Source organism: Cervus canadensis, chromosome 21 (assembly GCF_019320065.1).
Source record: "Cervus canadensis isolate Bull #8, Minnesota chromosome 21, ASM1932006v1, whole genome shotgun sequence".
Taxonomy (NCBI): Eukaryota; Metazoa; Chordata; class Mammalia; order Artiodactyla; family Cervidae; genus Cervus; species Cervus canadensis.
This window is the reverse complement of record NC_057406.1, coordinates 16,690,548-16,717,362: the sequence shown is the minus strand read 5'-3', so window position 1 is coordinate 16,717,362 and position 26,815 is coordinate 16,690,548. Positions and strand designations below refer to the sequence as shown.

Here is a 26,815-nt window from a genome sequence, read left to right as displayed (position 1 = left end):
CGTTCCAAGTGTCTATATGACCACAGTGGATTGAATCTAAAATTAAGTGATGATAAGAAAACAGGAAACTTAATGACTACCTAAAAATTAAACAACACACTCTTATTTGAAGATTGCCTTTTCTATTTCCATAAACAATGCCACTGAGAGTTTGATAGGGATTGCATCAAGTCTGTACATCACTTCAAATAGCATAGATATTTAACAATATTAATTATTCCAATCTGTGAACACAGGATGACTTTCCATTTATTTACATCTTACTTAATTTCATTCATGAATGAAATTGTTTTGTAATGTTAAAAGAATGTTTTGTAATGTTAAAAGAAGCTGTAATGCTGCCAAAACAAAAATAAGAAGAAGGATGAGGAGGAGGTAAAGGAGAAGGAAGAAGAGAATGGGAATGAGAGGAAGGAGGCAGTGAAAACACAAGCCATAATTTGGAGAGTTTCTAGTTGCAAAAGCCTCAGTATGGATAAAATATATAAATATTTTGGAAAATACTAGTTGAATAAGTTTTTTGCATACTATATCACCTTCTGTTTCTCACATCTACCACATAACCCTATCATCATTTCTCATTTCTTCCACTTCAGACAAGCAAACACCATCTTAAAAGATATGGATGGATAGAAAAGAAAATAAAAAATGGAAACACCTGGTGTAGAATGGAGTGTAAGTGAGGCATGTGGCAGGTAAGGTGGGATCACAGGAAGCTTTGAAACTAAAGGAGGAATACTAAAATAAAAACTTGTCGGTTGGTCATCACAGGAACACATTTTGAAGAAAATGAAGGTAACTCAATTTAAAAAAATTTAATTCATCATGTACAATTCCTTGGTTACTGAGTGTGTTCTGATTACTTATTTCTAAAGTTCTTTCCAGTAAAGGACTATCTAGCAATTCTCAGTATCAAAAAAAAAAAAAACAACAAAAACTAGAATTTCCAAAAAATAAAAATATAACCCATAACACATTGATTGCTCTTTCAGCAATCATTAAAAACAGATTCAGAATTATAGAAATGATTGAATTGGCTGATAAAATCTTTAAATCACTAATATAAATATGATTAATGAAGCATAAAAATAAACAGAAATGAAGCTAGAAAAAACAAATGGAACTTGTAAAATTGAAATTTATACTAACTGAAATAATTATTTGGATTAATTTAACAGGAGATCATGAACTCCTTATTTCAAAATTCAGACTTAAATTTAAGAAAGTAGGGAAAACCACTACACCATTCAGGTATGACCTAAATCAAATCCCTTATGATTATACAATAGAAATGACAAATATTTCAAGGGATTGGATCTGATAGAGTGCCTGAAGAACTGTGGATGGATGTTAGTGACATTGTACAAGAGGCAGTAATCCAAACCATCCCCAAGAAAAAGAAATGCAAAAAAGCAAAATGGCTGTCTGAGGAGGCCTTACAAATAGCTGAGTAAGAAGAGAAGCTAAAGGCAAAGGTGAAAAGGAAAGATATACTCATCTGAATGCAGAGTTCCAAAGAACATCCAGCAGAGATAAGAAAGCCTTCCTCAGTGATCATTGCAAAGAAAAAGAGGAAAACAGTGGAATGGGAAAGACTAGAGAAATTTTCCTCAAGAAAATTAAAGATACCAAGGGAGCTTTTCATTCAAAGATGGGCACAAACAAGGACAGAAATAGTATGGACCTAACAGAAGCAGAAGAAATTAAGAAAAGGTGGCAATAATACACAGAAGAACTGTACAAGCCAGATTTCAACAGTACGTGAACCAAGAAATTCCAGATGTTCAAGCTGGATTTAGAAAAGGCAGAGGAGCCAGAGATCAAATTGCCAACATCCGCTGGATCATAGAAAAAGCAAGACAGTTCAAAAAAAAAAAAAAATCTTCTTCTGCTTTATTAACTATACCAAAGTCTTTGGCTGGGTGGATCACAACAAACTGTGGAAAATTCTTAAAGAGATGGGAATACCAGACCACCTTATCTGCCTCCTGAGAAATCTGTATGCAGGTAAAGAAGCAACAGTTAGAACTGGATATGGAACAACAGACTGGTTCCAATCGGGAAAGGAGTATGTCAAGGCTGTATATTGTCAGCCTGCTTATTGAACTTCTATGCAGAGTACATCATGGGAAATGCCAGGTTGGATGAAGCTTGAGGTGGAATCGAGATTGCCAGGAGAAATATCAATAACCTCAGATATGCAGATAATACCAGCCTTTTGGCAGAAAACAAAGAACTAAAGAGCCTCTTGATGAAGGTGAAAGAGGACAGTGAAAAAGTTGGCTTAAAACTCAACATTCAAAAAACAAAGATCATCGCATCTGGTCCTAGCACTTCACGGCAAATTAATGGGGAAACAGTGGAAAGAGTGACAGACTTTATTTTCTTGGGCTCCAAAATCACTACAGACAGTGACCTCAGCCATGAAATTAAAAGAGGTTGACCCTTGGAAGAAAAGCTATGACCAACCTAGACAGCATTAAAAAGCTAAGACATTACTTTGCTAACAAAGATCCATCTAGTCAAAGCTAAGATTTTTCCAGTAGTCATGTATGGATGTAAGAGTTGGACTATAAAGAAAGCTGAGTGCCAAAGAATTGATACTTTTGAACTGTGGTGTTAGAGAAGACTCTTGAGAATCCCTTGGATAGCAAGAAGATCGAACCAGTCAGTCCTAAAGGAAATCAGTCCTGAATATTCATTGGAAGGAGTGATGCTGAAGCTGAAACTCCAATACTTTGGCCACCTGATGCAAAGATCTGACTCAGTGGAAAAAACCCTGATGCTGGGAAAGATTGAAGCCAGGAGAAGATAAGATAACTAGTTCTGACTTTCTGTTTGAGGCAATGCAAGTCCCACGACAAAGTAAAAACATTTAAGTACTGGAAAAGTGAAAGCGAAGTCCCTCAGTTGTGTCTGACTCTTTGCATTCCATGAACTGTAGCCCACCAGGCTCCTCTGTCCTTGGGATTTTCCAGGCAAGAATACTGGAGTGGGTTGCCATTCCCTTATCCAGCGGATCTTCCTACCCAGGAGTTGAACACTGGTCTCCAGCATTGCAAGCAGATTCTTTGCTGTCTGAGCTATTAGGGAAGCCCTGTAAAACCATATGCTGTCTCTAAATATGTATGTTTAAATATAAGCACAGAAACAAATTATTAATAAACAGGTAAAAATTATACACCATGTGCAAAATTGTAGTGTTTATATTAGTATCATTCAAAGTAAGACTATAGGGTAAAGAATATATTCAGAGAGAAAGAAAAATATTTCATGATGATAAAATACAAAAGAAATTATGTAGTATCAAAATTAGTGGGCTAACATTAAAGTCATGGCTAGAAAAAAATTTGGAACACTGAACCTTCCTTGATGCCTACATTAGAATAAAAACCAAAGCTGAATGAAATGATCTAAGATTCCATTTCATGGAGCTACAACAATAATAGCAAATTGTAAGCGAAAAAGAGGAATGAAAACTGAGAACAGAAATCAATTAAATAGAAAGCAAACATATAATGAAAAAATCAACAGAGTCAATTGGTGAATTTAATGATATGATATATGAGCACATTTTACTCAATTTCAAAAATTTAGGCAAAATTGGCCAAGTCCTTGAAAAGCACAACTCACCAGAACCTGACACCAAAAAAAAAAAAAAAAAAAAGGAAAATCTGATTGGTCCCATATTTGTTAAAGAAATAGATTCAATATTATGAAAACTTCCCGCAAAGAAAATGGCAACCTTCAATGGCCGGCACTTCCAGAGGGCTCAGAAATGACTCCTATTTCAAGATAAAGGAAGAGAAGGCAGGAAGGAAGGGTACACAGAGGTTTCAGTGAGTGTAGTAGTTGACCTGGATCATGGACCCACCCTCCCCTCCTGTAATCCCTGCATCTTCACCTGCTCATCATTTTGCACTTCGGTACTGCAGTCCTCAGCTTGTGAAGCCATCCCAAACCTTTGTCTTGAAGCCCTTGAAGTCCACTTTTTAATTCAAACAAACTCCTGTACATTCTTCTCAGGTGATTGTTTCTACTCTGGATTTCTCCTGCTTCACTTCCAACAATCCACTGAGGAGTCTAAGATTTCTCTTCCATACAAGACTGAGAGGAATAAACTCCCAGACTTCAATTCCAGTGAGAAAACTGAACAGATGTACTATTCTATTCTTATCTCTGGTGCATCACCACCACTTTGACTTACCTTCACATTATTAAAACATGTCTGAAAATAGAGAAAAGACAGATGAGTGGGAGGAAACTGGTGACAAAGACATTAGTAGAAGTAAACTGGAATTGTCCATAAATGTATGAGAGCCAAAGTTAGAGCAATAGCGGTCAGGGAGTACAAGCCACAATCAAGGTTTAAATGCCAGACTACTCACAAATCTTATTTTAAAATGCATCTTAACTGGAATTAATATCAAGACATCAATTTTCTTAAAATGATCTCTAGAAGCTCCAGCAGCACACAGTCCGTTTTTACTTAGATGCTGATTTATCAAAATAAAGCAGAGCCTCCTGTAGTGTCTCCAGAAGTTTATCTTCAGACGAAACCATGGCTAGGACGTTGTGCCAGTAAGGAATGTCACTTGAAACGCTGGAAAACATTAAGGCTTTCTTAAAGCAGAAATTTATAACTGAAAGTCAAATCTCCTTGAAAATAATTGTTTTTGAGAGTAATACTGTAAAAAAGAAGGTGAACAAAAACTTTTGAGGAGATGAACAGGTTTATGGCATGGGTGTTGTAATGGTTTCACAGATGTATACTGATTTCCAAACTTATCATATTGAAAACATTAAATATGTATAGTTTTTGTATGTCAATAATGCCCAGATAAAGTCATTTCTAAAAAGAAAAATAATTGTTTTCTTAGAGGTCTCAAATAGTATCATCAAAAATCTGCTCAAGGTGAGATTGGAAAAGATCACCTTTCCATTGATCTTCTCCAATATAACACCAATGAGCTAATTGTCTGTGGCTCCAGTATTCTGGCCTGGAGAATTCCATGGACTGTATAGTTCATGGAACCGCAAAGAGTCAAACACGACTGAGCAACTTTCACTTCACTTCACTTAGGGACCCACTGCAGATATCCTCAGGGCTCCCATGTCCCACCATCCCATCAAGTGGGGTGACCCTTTTCTGAGTGAGACTCAACCACCTCCATTAGGGAATTCACTGTGATTTTGGACTCTTCCTCCAACCCAGCTGCTCTGATGGATTAACATCCTGGCCATCTCATCTGCCACTGTGATAACAACTGAGATGTTCTCAGTTCCTGAGACCACCCATTCACACTCTAGTTTCACTGCTGCTTTACTGCCTCCAATTTGGCACAAGTCAGTTACACTTAGACAGCACTGAACACTTTTTATGAGTCACTTTAAGTTCTTTTAGCATCACTGTCTTAGCACTTGTTTTGTTCCAGCTACTGTGGTATAAATTTCAAAGCTTCATATTTTTCTGCAGCTTCAACATCCCCACAAAAGGATATGAGCTCCCCACCCAGGTGAGCAGGTGCACCAGTGTGATGAGACTATCCCCTGCCAGAAGTCCCCCTTCTTGCCACCCCTGACTGACTGTGACCTAGTGACATTCAAACACACCAGTGAAATCCCCTCAGGTCTTTTCCTTGTGTAACTGCATCTTGACCCACAGTATTGTCACTAGTCCCGAGTCTTCATGCCCCATTTTGGTTAAGACTGCTAAGTTGAGCTTGTTCTATTGGCATCTCCCCATGTACCCACCTGATGGTCTTCTGTCTTTTCATAGGACAGATAATAATTCCTAGGAGCTATGAATACAGTTAACTTAGCTTGCCTGTATCTCTCCTGTACACCACCCTGTAGCTGCACTTCTCAAACCATCCTAAGAAAGAATAAAAAGCAGCTACCATGATGAAACTAACTCACACAGGTCCAACCCAGAAGTTGGTCTGGAGCCTTTACTGTTCAAGTCCAAGCAATTCCTTTTGCTCCCTTGAGCACCCAATGCTCTAGGAATCATGTGGGACTGGCGTCTTCACTCAAGTAGACTCTAAAGGCTGTGAACCGTATTCTCACATAGTTATTCTGGGAATCAGACCAAAGCTTTTCCTGCTGGGGACCCACACCCAGACCAGGCAGGACTCACCTGAGCAGACTGCTCCAGCATCCCAGTCATGAATGAAGCCATCATTACGAAAGTCTCCAATACTAGAATGCTGACATTCAGTGAGAGTTGTCTCTGTTCCCTTGCATGAAACATAGCTAAACCAAATGGGGCCAGCTGATGGCCCAAAATAAGCATCTCGAGGAGCCTCAGTAGCACCTCCACACCCCAGCTGTCTGCACACCACAGCTGCCTCCTCCAAGTCCCAACCATCATCATTCACTGTGCCCCATTCTCCTTGAAGCTTTACTTCCACTCTCCCCTCACAGCGGTGGGCTCCATCCTTCAGCCTCAGTTCCAGAGCTGCAAGAGACACAGACATAGGATACAGGGGAGATTTTAGGAGACTAGGCAATGGTATAAATATTTTTTAAATGAGCTGAGAGGAAAAATTCCCTATATATAGTACTTGTTGACTTCTGTGGTACACATATTCCCACTGTGGCCAACTCTAAGCTCCCAATGTGCCATCACAGAACATGGAGCAGGATGGAGGGACACTAGGTACTTCTCACAAGCCTGTAGAGCCAGCTCCAGGGTCACCACCAAGGACAGGCCTTCAGAGACTCTGGATGCTGCCCTCCCTGTAGATGTGCCCAAGGCTACTAGGGCCCAGCTTCACCGTCTCAGTTACAGCTGATGGAATACAGGTAGGAATCCTCCCCCTCCTTCCCTGTCCATAGGGAGCATCTTATCCAGCTTAGGAACAGAGGGCTGGGGTAACAGGCTCTAAAGTTTCCTGATTATTCCTGCTGCTTGGTATTCATGTCCTTGTGTAACTCTCCCACTTGTGTGTATCTAGTAACATGAGTCTAAATGGAATTTGGCAAAAGTGATGAGATTTCACTTAAGAGATTAGGACTCAAGACAACTCTGGAGCTTTCCTAAAATCTGCTTCCCGGGTTATTAACCAAAGTTTGGGTAGAATAAAATCCTCTGCTTTTCTCCTTAACAAAATTGTTAATTGAATTTTCATTGACATGCCTGACATCGGTGATTAGGAAAGTATGCTGCATTTCAATTACATAATAAAATGATTGTAGGAGGTTAAATTTTCTATGTTATCCCTGGAATATCCTATCTTTTGTAATTCCATCAATACAATGGACTTCCCAAGCAGTGCAAAGAATCTGTGTGCCAGTGCCAGAGACAAAAGAGATGCAGATTCAATCCCTGTGTCTGGAAGATCCCCTCAGGAGGGCATGGCAACCCACTCTAGTATTCCTGCCTGGAGAACCCCATGGGACAGAGAAGCCTGGTGGCTACGGTCCATGGGGCCACAAAGAGTCAAACACAATTGAGTGCACACACACACCAAAACAATAAAAAAATTTTTACTGTGTAAAAGCAGCATAATTAACAATATTAATATATACAGATGTGCAAAATATATTGTTAACTTTTAAAAACATGTTACAAAAATATTATATATTGAATTATCTAATCTTGGGGGCCTACATTATTGTGTATAATAACATCAATTATACTTCAAGGAATAATTTTTCAGCAATGCCCATCATGGATTTCCTGGTAAAAACTCCTGTAACGTCTGCCCAGCTCAGAAATCATCAAATACTCACAAATGCCTAGACTACTGTATTATAAGGAACAAGTTCAATGTCATATGAAGTAGAAGAAGAAAATTTTAGTAGGACAACACTGAAGAGCGTTGTTTCAGAAAAAATAAAAAAGTACTCCCTTTGACAAAATGGTCTTGTTTCATAAGTAACGTCTCAGGAAACTTCCAACAGTTTTCCTGGTAAATGCTGGACCTTGCATTAGAACACATGTTGTCTATCCCCTCAGGGGATCAAAACCCACCTCTGCCCTCCAGAGCCCTCAGGAGAAGACACTTCACCAGCATCTACCCAGCACTCGAGGAGCAGAGACATGGAGGGGGTTTCCCAAGAAGAGCAGTGGACTGGAGGCTGAGGTCTAGGGGAAGACAGTGAGCTCTGAGAGGAGACAGGGCTGCACTGAGTCTCAGCAGACCAGCACCCACATCTGAGAGAGCCGCCTCCTCCAGGCTGGAGACCATATTCTCTGCAGCCGTAGCCCTCACTGGTTGAGAGGATGGCTTCCCCATCCTCTCACTCAGGGGAAACCAGCTCCAGGGAGGGACAAAAGAGGGCACGAGAGAGAAAGAGCTCCCAGAGAGTCACAGCAGATCCTGGGAGGGAAAATGTTAGGTAGTTAGAATAGGAAACAGGAGTCCAAAATGGTGGTGGCTAAAAGACAAGGAAGGGAAAAGCCCACGGAAATAGAACAAAGGAAGGTCCGAAGACCGGAGTGAGGACTTCAAGTAGAACAAACAGCATTCCTGGCTAGCCCAATTTGCATAGGGCAGGCCCAGGGGAGGGAAAAAAACATAAAAAGAGGAGCCAAAGGGCTGGAGGTCTCTCTCTCTCTAGCCTGCGCACTGGGGTGCTCTTCTCTTCGTGTCTTTGGGTTGACATGCCCTCATGCCTCAAGGATGGATTTTCCTGTTGTTATCTAAATAAAATAGAGCTGTAACACGGAGCTATAACACTGATTTGTCTAAGAGCTATAACATGGTCCATTCGAGACCTGAAAGCTATAACATGGTCTGTCCAAGATCCGAGAGCTGTGACACGCTGAGGGCTTTAATGTCTGTCACTCCAAATCTTTGTTGTGATGAGGCAGAACCAAGGAGTGTACACTGGCCCGACAGAAAAGGACCATCCCAGGCCCTCATCACATCAGGAAACAAGTCACAGGAACTGGGGCAGGGACTCGGGAACTTATACACCTGGGACTGCACATCAACTGAACTCTACAGGCAAGAGGTCCTCTCTCCTGGCTACGGGCTTCTCTGCTCCACATTGGACACCTGGTGGGAACAGGTGAGGCCAGCAGGCAGAGCCTCTCACAGAGCCCAGTGCTGGGCAGACACGGCAACAAGCAGAGGGGAGCCCGGGGGATGGGGGAGAGGAGCCAGAGAGAGGCAGGCAGGTGCACGATTATCTCTGATCTGCAGCAGCCATGACACCCAGCCCTGTGGGACCCTGTGTGCTTCACAGACCAACGGACTCAGTCCCTGCTCAGCAGCCCCATTCCTCTCACACAGACCAGCTCCACACACCCTCACACACCATTACACACCCTCACACACAGACACAAGTTCCTCACACACTCCACACATACATACACACACACTCTCACACAGCCTCACACACACACTCTCACACACCCTCACACACACACTCTCACACACCCTCACACACACACTCACAAACTCTTCACACACTCCAGACATACACACACACACACACACAAACTCCTCACATGCTGACAAAACACACTCCTCACACCCTCACACACACACAAACCCTCACACACTCCTCACTCATCCCCCCACACACAAACACACAAACTCCTCATACACCCTCACACATCTTCACACACACAAACACACAAACTCCTCACACACTCCACATACACACACACACACCGTCACACACTCCTCACACATCCCTGCAAACAGACATACCCTTGCACACAAACAAACTGCTCACACAGACACATCCACACCCACACACATAAGCACAGAGCCTACAGGAGCATAGACACAGGAAACACGGGGACCGGGGGCAGTGCTCACACACCAGGCACGTGGAGTGTGTGGGAACAGCCCAGAGTCTCAGCTGAGCTCAGTCACTGGATCTTCCACACACTGGGAGCCACTGGGCCACCTAGAAGCTCCCTGAGAACAAGAGAGACAGTGGAGGGGACTCAGGCTGACCCAGCTCGGTCCAGACCAAACCTCACTGCTCTGTATAATCTGCTTATACGACCAGTGGACCCCCCACAGAAGAGGGACCAGTATTCACATTCAGCATGGCTCCTTTTTGGTCAAAAACACTGAGGCTAGGTTCCAGAACTCCAGACACCTTTCCCTTCACCAAGGCGTCCCTTCCCTGCTGTGGACCCAGGACAGAGGGGCAGTTCTTACCTTGGCCACCCACCACGGTGCCGAGGAGGAGGACACAGAGTCCCTGGAGGGAGAGGTGTTGGCTCAGAGCCATCCTGACTCCACGTCCTCAAGGTCACAGTCCCAGCTGCAGATCAGTCTGTGAGGAGGCATCAGGGTGCCGACCGGGGTCTATATACATCCTCCCTCCTGAGAGCCAATAGCGACACATTTCACCATTTCAGACACTATCGGAGGCTGTATCTGCCACTTTCTGCAGCTGAGACACCAATGAGCTTCTGACTCTTCAACATCTCCTTATATGAGCAACACGGTCCTTTGACCTCCTGTTTCCGTGGTCCTGAGAGCCAGGCCCCATGGCCGGCGCTGGTGTAGAAAGGTTGCATCAAGTCACGTGAGTGACTCTCTCTCCCCTGATCACCCTGGCCAGTATTTACAGACTGTGAGATCTCACATGGTCAGGGTCTGGGATCAGTTGGCCCGTGAAGAGTAATTTTGCTGGAATCAGGCATTGATATTCCCCAGGGCTGGGCTCACGGACAAAGAAGAGAACTGCAAGCAGGCTGAAAATACAAGAGTAATTATCAGGTCAGCAGAAATGAGGACGGGAGCACAAGAACTCACAGGTGAGCATGGAGGGGGTGAGGTGGGAACCATCGCGTTGGGGGGATGAGATTGCTGGTCATTCCCCACTTCTCAGAATGATCTGGAGACAAGGTCCTGGAGCGCAAGGGTGTCATAACAACACAGGGCTTTGACAGAACCTTCCCTGATGGCTCAGATGGTAAAGAATCTTCCCGCAATGCAGGAGACACAGGTTCAGTTCCTGGGTTGGGAAGATCTCCTGGAGGAAGAAATGGCAACCCACTCCAATATTCTTGCCTGGAAAATCTCACAGAGGAGTCTGGCAGGCTACAGTCCATGGGGTCACAAAGAGTCGGACACGACTGAGTAATTAACACTCTTTGACTGAACCTAACATTTCCCCTCACGGATCTTTCTTAGCCCCTAAGACCACTGTGTCCCGCAGGCCCACGTCACTTGGGCCTCGCTCCCCTCCTGCAGTGAGGAGGGCCGTGGTCTTCTGTGTTTACAGACCCGACCCCTCTTCTCTTTGCAGCCGCCCAGGGGCAGCAGTCCCGCCCTGAGGGCCACCTGCTGAAGCGCTTGCACCATGTTTCTTCCTGCAAAACACAGGCTCAGTGCAGAGATTAGAGTGTGTGCAGAACTCCCCTCAGACTCGGTCCAGAGAGGCCCCACCCTGGATGCTGCACGGTACAAGACACTGCCCTGGATGCTCCCAGCCAGCCCGCACCAGGGAGAGGGGTTCCTGAGGGGACACTCACACCCAGAGGGGGCCCCTGCCATCCCCCTTCTAGACCAATCAGGGGTCTCAGAACAGGAATTCCTACCCAAATGGAACCCAGGCTGCTTCAAGCACTGTCAGCTTCTTCTCTACACATCCACCAGAGAAGGGACAACAGGTGAGCAGCCTTGGTCCTGAGGGTGACCGAGGCCTGCTGTTTGCTGTGGAGGTGGGGGTGCAGTTTAGACCAGGGCAGCTCACAGTGTGGTCACTCCAGGCAGCACCAGCAAGACCCAGAAGCTTGTTAGAAATGAAAGTTCTCAGGCCACACCCAGGCCTAGTGAATAGCCTCTGTGTGTCTCATCACAGTCCCTCCAGGTTGTTCTTCTGCCATCGAGGTTTGAAGATGCAGCTTCAGAGGGAACACAGACTGGGCGCAGTGCCTGCTCACAGACCAGGCCCCTGGCTGTGGGGGAGGAGAGGGGATGCAGGGGAGGGCAGGCCTCAGGCTGACTCTCACCCGCAAGGCCCCATCTGACCCTGGCACCTTCCAGGCTCAGGTTTCTCTGAGGAGACAGTTTGAAGATGCTCTGGTCACAGTCAGGTCATTTCCAGCCCATCTGACACTTACGATTCCCAGGGTGAGTTTTTAAAATGTCATTCTTTTTTAAAATTTCAATTGCTTCATGAAAAGTTGCAGTCAGTAGACATTTCATATGCTTCTGAGAATAGGACATATTAACAGCTAGCTTCCTTAACAGTGATAATTTATCAATCATTATCAGAAAAGACAAGGAAGAAATGAGCAACAATATGAAGGAAGAAAAATTCCATATCCTTATTCTTATGTAATTAATGTCACCATAAAGTTTTTTTCACATACATTTTGTCCACATTTCAGATTATTCACTTGTAACTGATACTCAGAAAAGGAATTATTATATTTGAAGAATAGAAATTCATTATTTTTCAAATGACAAATATATTGCATTTTTTACCATATTGCCATAGAGCACCCGGAAGTCTATCTGTTCTCCTCTGAATCTTTCGACCTTCTTAAAAAAGGAAAAGAAAAAATAAGCCTCTTTCTTTCACTCCACTCCAGGTCCAGGTTACTGTTTCTCCAAGGAGCGGTGGGGGTGGGAGTTTTCCAGGTAGGGGCGACGTCTGTACTGATGGCTTCCCCCAATCTGTACCCCCACCCCTTTCCCTGGGCTCACTACCTGTCTGTGGGTCAGGTAGACACTGAATCTTTACAGAGTCCTTGGTGGTTCTAGCCTTCTGAGTTCCAGATACTTAAATGATCAATTTTTACAATGAATGTCCAAGGCCAGATTGTAATCCACACACTGTATCCTTGCACTTAGCCCTCACATGAACGTTTCAGCTTCTACATGGATGCTGCTGGTCTGATGGCTTTGGGCTTCGCTTTGCAAGTGTGCAGTTTACAGGATCACCACATGGCAGCAGAGTTGGGAACAACAAATTCCTGGAAGCTGGAGTCAAGTAAAATTGAAGTGCTTGGTATTTTATTTAAAAGTCACGATTAACATTATTTTCATATTAAAACATCTTAGAAGAGTGTATTGATGAAGACATCAGTTTCATTGTTCGAACTATGAATAAATTGATTAACATAGAAATACAGATACTAAAGAAATAGATTCAATAAATGGGCTGACAGATTGATGATAATGACGGCAATAGGTAAACAGAGAGATTGATGCGTATATGCATATACACAGTATCTACATATAAGGGCTTCTAAACATGCTAAATCCCTTTCCATTTATCTCATTTCATTTTATGAAATATCCCTTTCTGTTAGTCTCAAAATTAGTCTTCAGGAGAGAAAAAGATTCACATATAAAGGAAATAAAGAGAAAGTAGGAGTCTCATTCAACTCTAGCCCTCCAAAACAGAAGTTTGGGGTCCTGAGAAGAAAATAGTTTAGAAAGTCTAAGAGTTTCTAAACTTCACATTTTCCCCCTTAGTATATTGAAAGTTTGGTTTGGTAACATTCAGTACACATTTAAAAACTGTAACTAAAAAAGATGCAAAATATAATTTAAGGGAACAGCTCCTGACAGAAGGGGAAATAGAAAGCCTTCTCCTAGAGGGTGGCCGCAGGAGAGGGAGCAAAGAAGAGGCAAGGGAAGCAGAGAAGAGAAAGGGTTCATACTGCCTGCAACCATCAGTGACCCCACCTCCTCTGGTCTGCATTTAAGGGAAAGGTGGCAGCAAGAATGGAAGCCCAGGCGGGCTGAGGGGACAGATCCAAGCAGAAGGGGCTGATGTCCAGTGTGGCCATTGCTGTCCTGTTCTGTTTCCATTGATCAGAGAAGCTCCCCAGATAGTCCCCAGAGAGTAGCCCTGGGATGAGTAGAGAGACTGAAAAGGACCTAGGGGAAGCACGATAGAGCTCCCACCTCAAAACTCAAGGTCACCAGCATGCTGCCCCCATTCTTCCTCACGGCCCCTCAGGCTCAGGGTTCCCATGGTACAGTCCACACAAGCCCACCCTGAGGCCCCCTCACCCTGACTCTCATCATTGCATCTCAGGTGTGGGAAGGATGCATCTGGGACACACACACCCCAGAGTCCCCAAAAGCACTCAGAGACGGCTTCACCCCCTCCCCCTCCCACACCTGAAGGTCTCAGTGGGGCCAACACAAGGGCAGCTGTGGGCCAGTCCACAGCCCTATAACATCCACACCGGAAGGACCCCTCATCCCGGTCAGCAGACCTAGTTTCTCTGTCCTGCCATGCCCATCCTTCCTCCTTGAGCCTCGAGAGAAAAGACAATCAAACACATGCTTTTCTCCCTCTACTTAAATGTGCTAATATTAACCCACTAATCATAGAAGAATTGCTTACTTGTCATCTATTCCTCCCACTCCCAAGACCCATGATAGAGCCCCATCTCCTTCTATATCGGGATTCTTAACACATTAATGATAATAACTGGTTGTAAATATCAGAACCAAAATGTAAACTCAGGTGGTGGAGTAGGACCAGGAAGTGCTCAGTCACTTAGAATTGATGCTCTACTCCCTCTGGGCCCAGATTCATCATTCTTTACCCAGTTATGGACTCCACACCATCACCAGAAACCATCAGACAGACATCTAGAACACAGGACGTGCTTCCTGGGGTCCAGTATCCCTCCCACAGGATGACACATGGATGCGTTTAGTGAACCAGGCACACACAGTCTCACCTCGGGATGGAAATCTCACTGGTAAGACACTGTTAGGGGCTCCAGACCCTGTTACAGGGAGGGGTGGGCTGGAAAGGAGGGGCTAATTCAGGGCTGGCAGGCTGCCCCACAGCACCCTCTACCCCAGAAGTGGGGATGCAGGTCAGCATGGACCAACTCACTCTCGGATGAAGGCACATCTTCTCTGACACATAAGGAAATCTCAGTGTCCTATCTCATCAAAGATTTGAAGGAGGAAAGTTTTAGGGAGGACTCCAACCAGCTGTGTCCACAGTGAACTTGAGAGTGCAGCGCAGGGGTCAGGAGAACAGACTCGGGAGTCAGTCTGCCCTGTCCTGACTCAGATCTCAGCCACATACCATGTGTGCGACCTTGAACAGGATTCTTACACTCTTTACGTAGTGGCTTCATCTGTAAAATGAAGGTTCTGATTGAGTCTAGATAACAGCTTTGGTGAGGATATGTGAGTTGGCATTAGTAAGCATTAATCACTATGGGCTTCCCCGGTGGCACCAGTGGTAAGGAACTCACCTGCCAATGCAGGTGACTCGGGTTCAATCCCTGAGTCGGAAATGCCATTTCCTCTAGATCCCCTCTAGTAGGAAATTGCAACCTACGCCAGTATTCTTGCCTGAAAAATTCTGTGGACAGAGGAGTCTGGCGGGCCACAGCCCCTGGGGTGGGACACAAAGGAGCACACACAGACACATTATAACTTCTAGGTAATGGTAGTATATGCTAGTACTGGAAGACAAGCAGTGTTATGGCATCACTCTCCATTCCATCTGGGGATTCACAGCACTCTAGAACAGGAATTCACTTCTGTTACCTGGAGCCTTGACTGGATGTCAGAACTCTCCCAGGAATCACATGCTGTGATGGTCATTGGTGCCAATCAGAGTTGTGAGTCTTCCACACATTGCCCCTTCTCTCCATGCTCCCATTCTATGCTCATGAACCTCGACCTTACCAACTGCGAGCTTTTGTGAATTAAGCTATTTACTTGTTCATTTTACCCTATAAGCTGGAAGGTACTTAGTAAAAGTTCTGTGTCTAATTCACTTCCATATCCCTAATACCTGGATAATTAAAATGGCCAGACCATGTCTATTGAATAAATAAATGAATGAATGTCACTCTGGTAGGTGTTTTATAGAAATTATTCTTAGTAAAAAAGCTGTTCTTAAAGTGTAATTCACCTTTTTGTGAGGGCTTCAGAGCAAGTGCAAGTTGCATCATTTGTTGTAATGGTATTTCAACACTACTAAATGGTGTAAGCTATGTATGGTTCACTACAACACATTTTTGCAATAAATGCAGTAAATTCCAATATCCAGAAACAAACACAACCCCATTCCGAGAGCGGTGCTGAGACGGCCAGTTCTAAACTGTATAGTTGCTGCAAGTATCTATATATCCGAATATATAGTTGGCAAACCACAGCTCACTGACAGGTGAGCATCATGAAGCCTCCTGTTCTGGGCTTAATCAGATATGGCCAAGAGGGCAGGATGTTTATGTATTTATCATTTGGCTCACTTTCAATTCAAACCACACATGACTGCAACAGGAAGAAAATTTTGTTATAAAAAATGTTTATATTGAAAGTGCAGAAGTAAAAGCTTCTATATTGAATTGAAAGTGCAGATGTAAAGAACAGAAAGAATTTTCTTCTTTTACTTAGGGAAACTGCTTAATTGGACTTATGGATTGTATAGCAATACAATATGTAGCATTGTTATTCCCAAATTACCATGAGTAAAAGGAGGTTTGAGAGGTTTAGTAATCTCTTTGCTAGGAAAGTTGATAATTAGGCATCCTTGCTTGAGGGACATTTTCAGGACCAAACAGAGTGACCAATATGCAAAATATTTTTGAATTAAAACTATCTATTCAACGTTAAAGAAAATAATAGAGTTGTTACACCAAAGATTTGGAGACCCCTCTCGCTATCTGTGTTCCTTGCCTGAATGGACCAAGATCAGTAAAGGCTACTTTACCGATGACCACTTCCTCACAGGGGCATAAGGGAAAGAGTAAGGTCATGAGCTGGCTGAGGTTCAGCCCATCATCCTTGTTCAGCCCTTTGGAGTCTATGATCAGCAATATCTAACAAAGAGTTTGGCACTGAATTGACCTCATTCATTTCTCCTGGAGGAGGGCATGGCAACCCACTCCAATATTCTAGTCTGGAGAATCCACAGACAGAGGAGCCTGGTGGGCTACTGTCCATGGGGCCGCACAGAGCCCAGCACGACTGAAACAGATTCACACAGCACAGTACACACATTTCTCCACAGGTCCAGCACCTGATGCCCAGAGACCAGAACAAATCAAAGCTACTAAGTCAAAGATAAGCTGATTCTAAGTGAGAGCATACAGACCAAGGACCCTTCCTCACTGCCACTGAAGAAGAAGCCCCTTATCCCAGACAACATCTCTGGCAGGAGACAGAGAAAGTGCCTCCTCATGAAAAGGAAAGCCAATCTCAACAGGGACCTGAAACTGAGAATTGACAAGACAATGACTACAGTGAGCCTGAGCTAAGCTGAGGGACGGATTTTAAATGGGAGGCTCTGTGTTACCTTAAAGGGACTTTCAATCTACACAAACATCCATTGCTAGTGCACAGGATGAAGTCAGTTACAAAAATAGAGAATATTATGCATATTTGAATTCTAGGCAATACAATTTCAAGGCTTCATAAATCTCTCCATGTTTATAAATGCACAGAGCTTTCACCTCTGTGAACTCTTTCTAATACCTCCAGCCTAAAATTACTGCTATTTCTATTTAGTGTGCAGAAATTTGCTTACTGTCTTTAAAGTGGGAGCTTAACAAGGGCTAAGACTGTGTCTTATTTTCCAGTGTCTTTTTAGGACCAAGTAAAGACACATAGAAAGAGCTTAAGAAATATTGGATAATTGAAGAAATGATTGCACAAACAAAGGCTGAAAATAACCCTGTAATTAGTGACTACTGGGGGGAAGGGAGGTGGGGGCAACAGAGACACAAATCTGACTAATCCCACTCTGCACAGACTGAAGTGAAAAAGGAGTCAGAGACACACCAGCCAAAGGAATCAGATGGAAAATGCCTTCAAATCCCACTCTGGGGAAGATAAGATCACATACAATTTCTGCACAAAGCTGCCCCTCAGAAGCTTCTCCAAGGTGAGAAAAAAGTGCCAGCACTGCTATCAAGAGTTCTACTGAAGGATGTGGATAGACAGTAATACTCGTCAAATAGTTACTTTTTCAGTCCTCAGTGACTCATTCTGGCCAGTGAATTGTGGGTGGTGTCTCCTGTGTCACCTCCGAGTGGAGGCATGAAAAGCCCAAGTATGACTCTCTAGTTTCTCTCTTTCCTGCCCCAGAAGCTGAGTGTTCCAGATGGTGCATGTGCAAGAGCCTCACTGACCACAGACATCTGTAGGTTGTGATGAGTGTGTGCCTGTGTAAATGTGTATGTGTGTGTATAAGTTTGTATACGTGTGTATGTGTGTTGAGTGTATGTGTGTGTGAGTGTGTATGTGTATATGGGTGTTCGCGTGTGAGTGTCTGTATGTGTATATGTGTGTGTCCACCTGTGTATGTGTGTGTGAGTGTTTGTGTATATGTGTGTCCATGTGTGTGTGACTATGTGTATGTGTATATGTATGTGTCCCTCTGTGTGTGTGTGTACATGTGTGTGTGTGTGTATGACTGAGATTTGGGGATCACTTGCTGCAGCAGCAGAGCAGAGTCTTTTCTGATGGATCCAAAGGGGAAAGGAGACTTGAAAAGAAGACAGAATCTGTCACATGAAGCAGGTACTTTCCTGGATCTCCTCTTCCTTCTGTGTTCATCCCAAACTGCTCCCTCAGGTCTCACCTTGCTTCCTCTGTTGGGCTTGGTTAGTTCTCAGTCACCATTCCTGTTGACCAAAATTTAGATCTGGATTCCTGTTTAAGAGCACGCACGCCTGGTACATCTCCTTTTACCTTTACTGTGCTGAGAGTCATGCTTCCATTTCCCCGATTTGTCTCCTAGCATCTTGACCTTTATCCTTAAACAGTTCTTATTTCCCTCTGAGATAATTATTTTATCTTAATTTTACCCTTCCACCAATCTTGTACTAATGAAAAGGCAGCATGTGCTTTCTAAACCTCTTCTGTTTCTTGTTGATTTCCTGAACAAATCTGATTCCTGAATTTTGTGCTCATGCAGTTAATTAACTTCTTAGCCTTTGCTGCTGCTGCTAAGTCGCTTCTGTCATGTTCGACTCTGTGCGACCCCATAGACAGCAGCCCACCAGGCTCCCCCATCCCTGGGATTCTCCAGGCAAGAACACTGGAGTGGGTTGCCATTTCCTTCTCCAATGCATGAAAGTGAAAAGTGAAAGTGAAGTCGCTCAGTCATGTCCAACTCTTAGCGACCCCATGGACTGCAGCCTACCAGGCTCCTCCGTCCATTGGATTTGCCAAGCAAGAGTACTGGAGTGAGTTGCCATTGCCTTCTCCTCTTTGCCTTTAGGTAAGAAATAATTTTACTGAATCGCTTCCTTTCCTCAACTCAAGAAAGCAGCTCATTAAAAACCTATTTCCTTGTGAGCACAGCACTAGGGACCCCCATCAGGCCTTGGAAGGAGCTGGTGCAAGGAGAGGCTGTGACGATCTAGCTTCATGAGTTCATGATTAATCTACCTCTGCTCAGAGTTGATACAATTACCGACTCCAGAGCAATTGAGATCTTGTGAGTGGTGATTCTTAAACCACTTAAAGCCAAGGTTAGTGTCACTGGAGTGGCATAGAGTTCAAAGCCTGTGTGATTGTTTAAACTTGAACTTTATTGAACTGATACTCTACTGCATGTGGAGCTTTGGTGCAGCTGAGTCCAGCCTGCACATCAACCAAAGGGAAAGTGAAGTTGCTCAGTTGTGTCTGACTCTTTGAGACCCTATGAAGCCTACCAGGCTTCTGTGTCCATGGGATTTTCCAAGCAAGAGCACCGGAGTGGGTTGTCATTTCCTTCTCCAGGGGCTCTTCCTGACCCAGGGATCGAGCCCAGGTTTCCCACATCGCGGGCAGACGCTCTAGCCTCTGAGCCACCAAGCATGCCAACCTAAGAACCCTGGGAATGCAGCAAAATATGTTCTTCCTTTAACATCAAAAAGCCTGTAACATTCTCTTTACATTTTGATCAGATCCTTCCCTGTCTGGGCATGCTACCCAAGGCTCCTACAGGCTGCAGGCATCTGCTGAGGCCCTGCCAGGGCCCAGGATTGGAGTGAGGCCTGTATCTGAGTATAATCTCTGTATTTCCACTCTCTGTAAGTTAATAGGTGTTCAGCTAATGTTTATTGAATGACTGAATGGACCTGTGCTAGGCATTTAAGAGAAAATATCTTAAGTAAAAAGAACTACTGTTGAGGCCATCATTTAGCTAACTGATATTTTTGCTTTAAAGGCAAATGTTTTTAGTGATTAGCAGGGCAAAATTTGATTTTCAAAAAGAAGGAGCTTATCACCAACAAATATGTCACAACAAATGCTGCAAATCTCTATCTCTAAGGATACACAAGACAAACCACAGCATACTAACATGTGGCCTCTTAGTAAGTATTAATCAGACATAAGAGAGGAGATGGGGTATTCATATGATTTATCATTTGGCAGTTTTTCAATTGAAACCACACAGGCATATAACAGGAAGAAAATTTTCAATTAAAAAACACAGCTGCACTGTCTGTATGACATAAGGAAGGAGATGAGGTACAGAAAGAGTCTTTGGCTTAAAATGACAAACAGCTTAATTAGTCTTTCTGACTATGCCAAAAACCTTGACTTGCTATGCCAAAGCCTTTGACTGTGTGGATCACAATAAACTGTGGAAAATTCTAAAGAGATAGGAATACCAGACCACCTGACTTGTCTCTTGAGAAACATGTATGCAGGTCAGGAAGCAACAGTTAGAACTGGACATGGAACAACAGACTGGTTCCAAATAAGAAAAGGAGTACGTCAAGGCTGTATATTGTCACCCTGCTTATTTAACTTAAATGCAGAGTACATCAAGAGAAACACTGGGCCGGAAGAAGCACAAGCTGGAATCAAGATTGCCAGGAGAAATATCAATAACCTCAGATATGCAGATGGTACCACCCTTATGGCAGAAACTGAAGAGGAACTAAAAAGCCTTGATGAAAGTGAAAGAGGAGAGTGAAAAAGTTGGCTTAAAGATCAACACTCAGAAAACTAAGATCATGGCATCTGGTCCCATCACTTCATGGGCAATAGGTGGGAAACAGTGGAAACAGTGGCAGACTTTATTTTTGGGGGCTCCAAAATCACTGCAGATTGGTGGTTGCAGTCATGAAATTAAAAGACTCTTACTCCTTGAAAGGATAGTTATGACCAACCTAGATAATGTATTTAAAAGCAGAGACATTACTTTGCCAACAAAGGTCCATCTAGTCAAGGCTATGGTTTTTCCAGTGGTCATGTATGGATGTGAGAGTTGGACTATAAAGAAAGCTGAGTGCCAAAGAATTGATGCTTTTAAACTGTGGTGTTGGAGAAGACTCTTGAGAGTCCCTTGGACTGCAAGGAGATCCAACCAGTCCATCCTAAAGGAGATCAGTCCTGGGTGTTCATTGGAAGGACTGATGTTGAAGCTGAAACTCCAATACTTTGGCCACCTCATGGGAAGAGTTGACACATTGGAAAAGACCCTAATACTGGGAAGGATTGGGGGCAGGAGGAGAAGGGGATGACAGAGGATGAGATGGTTGTATGGCATCACCAACTGGATGAACATGGGTTTAGGTAGACTCTGGGAGTTGGTGATGGACAGAGAGGCCTGGCATGCTGTGATTCATGGGGTCTCAAAGAGTCAGGCATGACTGAGTGACTGAACTGAACTTATTAGTCTTTCACTTCAAGAAAGGAGAGTCCTCTTGGGCTAATCTTGAAGGATGCTCTAGAGAGCAAAATAACTCAACTGTTTTGCACAAGCCTTAGAATTGTGAACTGATAGTTTTGAATAATGGTGTGCTTTGATTCCCTCTCTTTATCTTTTGTGAATCTACTATAAGTTTTTATATATTTTTTTTTTTTTGGCCACAAAGCTCACATAAAACATCTTATACACATAATAGTCTATATTACACTGATAACAAATTAATCTCAATCACATACAAAAGCTCTACCTTTTTAGCAATCTCTTCCACTTTATGTTTTTTTGTCAGAATTTACCTCTTTTTATACTGTGTATCCACTAACAAAATATTTTTCTCTATAGTTATTTTTAATACTTCCTTTAGACTAGAGCTAACTGGTTAATATACTGCAATATTACTGTGTTAGTATTCTGAACTGAATTAAATACTTACATTTACTAATTTATTTTACATTTTCACTTTTTTCATGTAGTAATTAGCATCCTTCATTTAGTTTGAAGAACTTCTTTCAGCAATCTTGTAAGGCAAGCCTAGTATTGGTGAACTCCCTCAACTGTTGCATTCTAAACTCTTATGATGAAAAGGACATCTTATTTGGGTGTTAGTTCTGGAAGTTCTTTTAGGTCTTCATAAAACCATTACACTTCAGCCTTTTGGGCAACCACAAATAATCATCCCATTTGTGCTCAATAAGAAACCTAAATTAACACTCAATCTACTTTCTCTTTAGTCCCTCTGTTCTTTTACACTATCACATAGTTTTTACAGCCTCTTGTGAAAGCTGCTAGACATTTATTCTTGTATGGTTATTTTCTTGATTGATAGAGGGTAGAGAGGCAAGAATTTCATCTTACAGATCTCCTCTTCATTTTCTTTTATTTAATTTGAATATTGATTTACATTTGTAAATTGTATTTCTGCATTTATATCTAAATAGAGCAAATGGATGTAATTGTCTCTATGATTTCCATTATCCCAGATGGATACCTGACTCTGTCACGGGGACCCCTGTATTGGTTTAGACCTAGGTTGGAAGAGATGGTGACAGGAATAGAGTCCTCACACAGAAGCTGATACAAAGTCATTCTTTCAAACTCTCTTCAGGGCAAGAGGATCTTCTGGATCACAATTAAATGGTTTCTCTTTGCTTTATGCTGCTATTATGCTGCAGAGAGCCTGATCCTGATTTAGCAAATAGGTCTTACTCCTCTTTCAATTGTATTGCTTCTCAGTGGGAACTGAATCTTCTCTAATCTGGGTAGCTTTTCTATATAATGTGGTTAGGACAATTGCCAAGGGAATAAAACTCAGATTTGGTCCAGAATCTTGGTTACTACTTGGAGACATCCAGGCAATGTTTTCTAGCAGGATACACAGAAAGGTAAAGATTGATGTGCAAAAAGACTCATCAGGCTCATCAGTTAATGAATTTGTCTTAGTCCTCCTTTGATGGTTGAATGAAACTAGCAAAAGCTCTGTGTTGGGTAACTGGAGAGAATGTCGTTTCTGTCTGTCCCTTGTATTTGAGGCACACTGGGACAGAATTGCCTCTAGTTTTACTATTCCTTGCAAAAGGAATTGTGAGAACAGGATCAGATAGCATTCATTCAAGACATGCATCTATTAAAATAAGTGGAAAAAGCCAAGGGATATATTCGTTGGAATGAGAATTTTATTCATTTTCAAAACTAGTTAATTGTTGTTCAGTCACTTAGTCATGTCCAACTCTTAGTGACCCCATGGACTTTAGCACGTCAGGTTTCCCTGTCCTTTACCATCTCTCAGAGTATACTCAAACTCCTGTCCATTGAGTCGGTGATACCATCCAACCAACTCATCCTCTGTCACCTCCTACTCCTCTTGCCCTCAATCTTTCCTAGAATCAGGGTATTTTCCAAAACTCTAGTTAATTATGTAGTATAAAATAAATAATTTCTAGTTATTCTCCAGTAGGATTCTACCTCATTAATTATCTGATGAGTATACTAATTCAATTTAATGTATTGTATTGGTAAGTGATGTGAGTAAAAAGAAAAAAACCCAACAACTTACTCAAAATTGGGAGAGATGAGAGAAAAGAGTTAGGACCAGGGAGTAAAGAGCACCATTACAGAGAGAAGAAATGCATGCAGGGCACAAAGCTGCAAAAGAATCTGATGTGTTTAGGGAATGCTGCTTAGGTCAATGTTGCTTGTTCCTGAAATGATTCTAAGGGTATAGTGAGGCTGAGGATAAAAAGTAAAATTCCAAACATAGAGCATCAGAGACTTGAGCTAAGGACTTTAAGCTTCCTAATGTGGTTTGTTGCTTCCCAAATTTTGACTTAAGTTACTGCATGGGGATTTTGCAAAAATACCTGTACATATAGTTTGTGGAGTTTAGAAAATTTTCCATTATTTCATGGATATTTTTAGCAGTAATACATGTTCCATTTTTAAAGAAAATACTTAACTTAAAAAGACAGTAAATGTAAAGAAAATCTTAGTTAAATAATTGTACGATTAGACTATGGGTGTGAGAACATTGATTCTGCTGGAATGAAAAAAAAAAAACCAAATTTTGGAAACTTTTCTATACAACTAATTATGAGTCATAATGTTTTTTAAGCATGAAAGGAGCATTGTTTAGCTTACCTGCCCTGTCTTGTCAGCCAGCTCTCTTTTTTGATACAACTCCAAAAAATATGTGAGGATGATTTGGGATGGGCAAGTTTAAAGTTAATCCTAGGTGCCTGCTCAGTTGGCAGAGAGTGCCAACTCTCTGTGACCTCATGAACTGTAGCCCACCAGGCTCCTCTGTCCAAGGGATTTTCCAGGCAAGAATACTGGAGTGGGTTGCCCTTCTCCGTGGGATCTTCCTAACCCAGTGGTCGCATTGGCAGGCAGGTTCTCTACCACTACCACCACCTGGGAAGTCCTTAAAGTTAATACAGCCACTTGAAAAAAAATCACAAATGGGAAGGTTAGAACCACTGGGTGTCACCATAAAAACAGCCAGAGAGTAGAACAGAAAACAGATACTTGTGGGAAAGGATGGAGAACAAGAGGATTTATGAAAATTAGAATGTGCAATTTGATGGTGAAAGGGAAGATTAAGGATGTTATGGAATAACTAGGAAAAAGAGAAGGCAGTTAGAGTAAAAGATAGTGTTGGGCAGTAACAGATTTTTGCGATTAATATTCCATAAAAATTTGAGCAAAATCAGAAGAGCTGCAACCATTCCCCTTCCACCTGATCAACCCATTCACCATGAGTCTCACTTCTCGGTTTTAGTAGACGGAAAGTAGGATATTTTGGAATATTCACTTATGTGCTTCTGAGTTTACTTTTCTAAGAGTAAACACTTTCAGGGCCAGATTTCAGACTTTTATGCTATTTAAGTATGACTTTCTCAGTACCTAAAGGAAGGGAAACGTGTAGTCTCTGGGGAGGTGATAACTCTGAGTTTCAATTGAGATTTCATTGGGGAGTGGGGCATATTTTAAAGACTGAATTTTCTAACGTGGTAGTGAATATATCTAGCTTTTTAAAATTATGAATAATTTCCTTTAACCATAGTTCTGTGTAAAAACTGCAGTTATAAAGAAGACAGGATTCTCATTTATTTGAGAAACAACATTACAGAGATGTCTTTCAAGAGTTTCTTGCTTCAAAAATGGCACTACATGGTGCTAAGCTCAACATCATCATATCCAGGCTCTTCTTGTCTCAGGACCAACGAGGATTCCTTCTCTTCCACCCCAGAGTCGACAGTTTCTCTCAGAGACTTCAGAGAGATGCCTGAAACAGTAAGGAGAAACTGGTTTTAGTGGTGACAAAATGACAAGACATAACCTCTGATGGAAGGATAGTAAAAGGGGCCACAAAATAGATCTGAGGTGGGGGTGGAGCACCCAGCATTGTGTAAAAGGCCAGATGGAGCTACTTCATACTGACTCAGCTACTCCGTGCAGTGTCTTGTCTGGACCTCGGCAAGGGAAAGGAGATGGACCAATAGTGGCAAGGAGTGGAAAAGAGATGTGCGTGCCTCTTCCATACCCGGTGGGTCTGATTTCCCAAGGAATGGAGACAGGAGAAGACCTCTGTAGAGTGCCTCAGATGCCGTCTTCTCAGCAGCTCAACAACAGAACCAGCCTGACCGATAAGCTTCATAAGAACACTCTGGGTCCATTGTCAGATGTCAGAAGGGGGCAACTCAACCAAATTCCACAACCTCCTGCTCCCCAGGGACCACATCCTCACATATAAGCAGAAAGCCTAGTCCTTGAGAATGAGGTTCTTCATCTGGCAATTGAACCAGTGAGAGAAAATTTTCTCTTGGTTCCCTTCTAGTGCTGAGATTGTATAATTCTCTAGTTAAGGCTATTGCAGATTCTGCTTTAATAATGAGCAATCAACTTTAAACATTTGGTTACACAGATCTCTCAAAACAAGCTTTACAGCTCATAGATTTAATTTATACCTCCATTAAAAACATTTCAGATTAATTCTCACAATTCGAAAAATCCCCAAATTTATTGTCAGAATATATATTTCAATTTGGGGGATGAAAATGGGAACAAAGCCTGTGTAACAATGTGTACAGGTGTGTCTATATCCAATTGATAATGGACATGAACAAGAGAACACAGTATGTTCTCTCAGAAGAGATGTAGTAGCTCCAATATTCCAGGGATAAGGAAGAGCTGATAATATCTGATACATGTGGTGCATGCATGTTCACTTGTATTCGACTCTTTGTGACCCCGTGGACTGTAGCCTGCCAGGCTCCACTGTCCACATTATTTCCTGACAAGAATACTGGAGTGGGTTGCCATTTCCTTCTCCAGGGAATCTTCCTGACCCAGGGATCAAATCCAAGCCTCTTTTGTCTCCTGCATTGGCAGGCAGAGTCTTTTTCACTGTGCCACCTGGAAAGCCCATCTAAGTATATGAGGCTACCCCAGTTCTGATAGTAAAGAAATACTGACTGTTGAAGTGGGTTAAAACTCATCTTCTCCACCATGATGAAGTCAGACTACTGAACTGTCAACTCACCTGTCTGGGAATACCTGGCACCACCTCTGTCCTCTGGGGAAAAGTTATTCTCATTCATCCCAGGGAGGAAAGGATTTATGGGAACAGGTAACTCGTCAACATCATCATAACCATTTTCTGCAGTGTTGATGTTCTGTCCCAGAGGCTCTGAAAACAGACAAGAACTTAGGTGGAATAACAAATTATGTGTTGGATTAAGTGATG

At 42.7% G+C, this 26,815-nt stretch overlaps 2 protein-coding genes across 2 annotated transcripts in view; both read right to left on the bottom strand.

The window, feature by feature from the left end:
- LOC122423344 (antigen WC1.1-like) overlaps positions 1-26,815 on the bottom strand; it is a 75,518-nt gene that overhangs the window by 17,229 nt on the left and 31,474 nt on the right. The window lies entirely within an intron of this gene.
- Positions 4,537-10,236, bottom strand: LOC122423341 (antigen WC1.1-like). Its single transcript, XM_043440295.1, has 3 exons — positions 10,131-10,236; positions 6,140-6,460; positions 4,537-4,603 (listed from the first exon to the last, which is right to left on the bottom strand). The coding sequence occupies exons 1-3, from the start codon at positions 10,201-10,203 to the stop codon at positions 4,566-4,568; spliced, it is 432 nt and encodes a 143-aa protein (XP_043296230.1). The 5' UTR covers positions 10,204-10,236; the 3' UTR covers positions 4,537-4,565.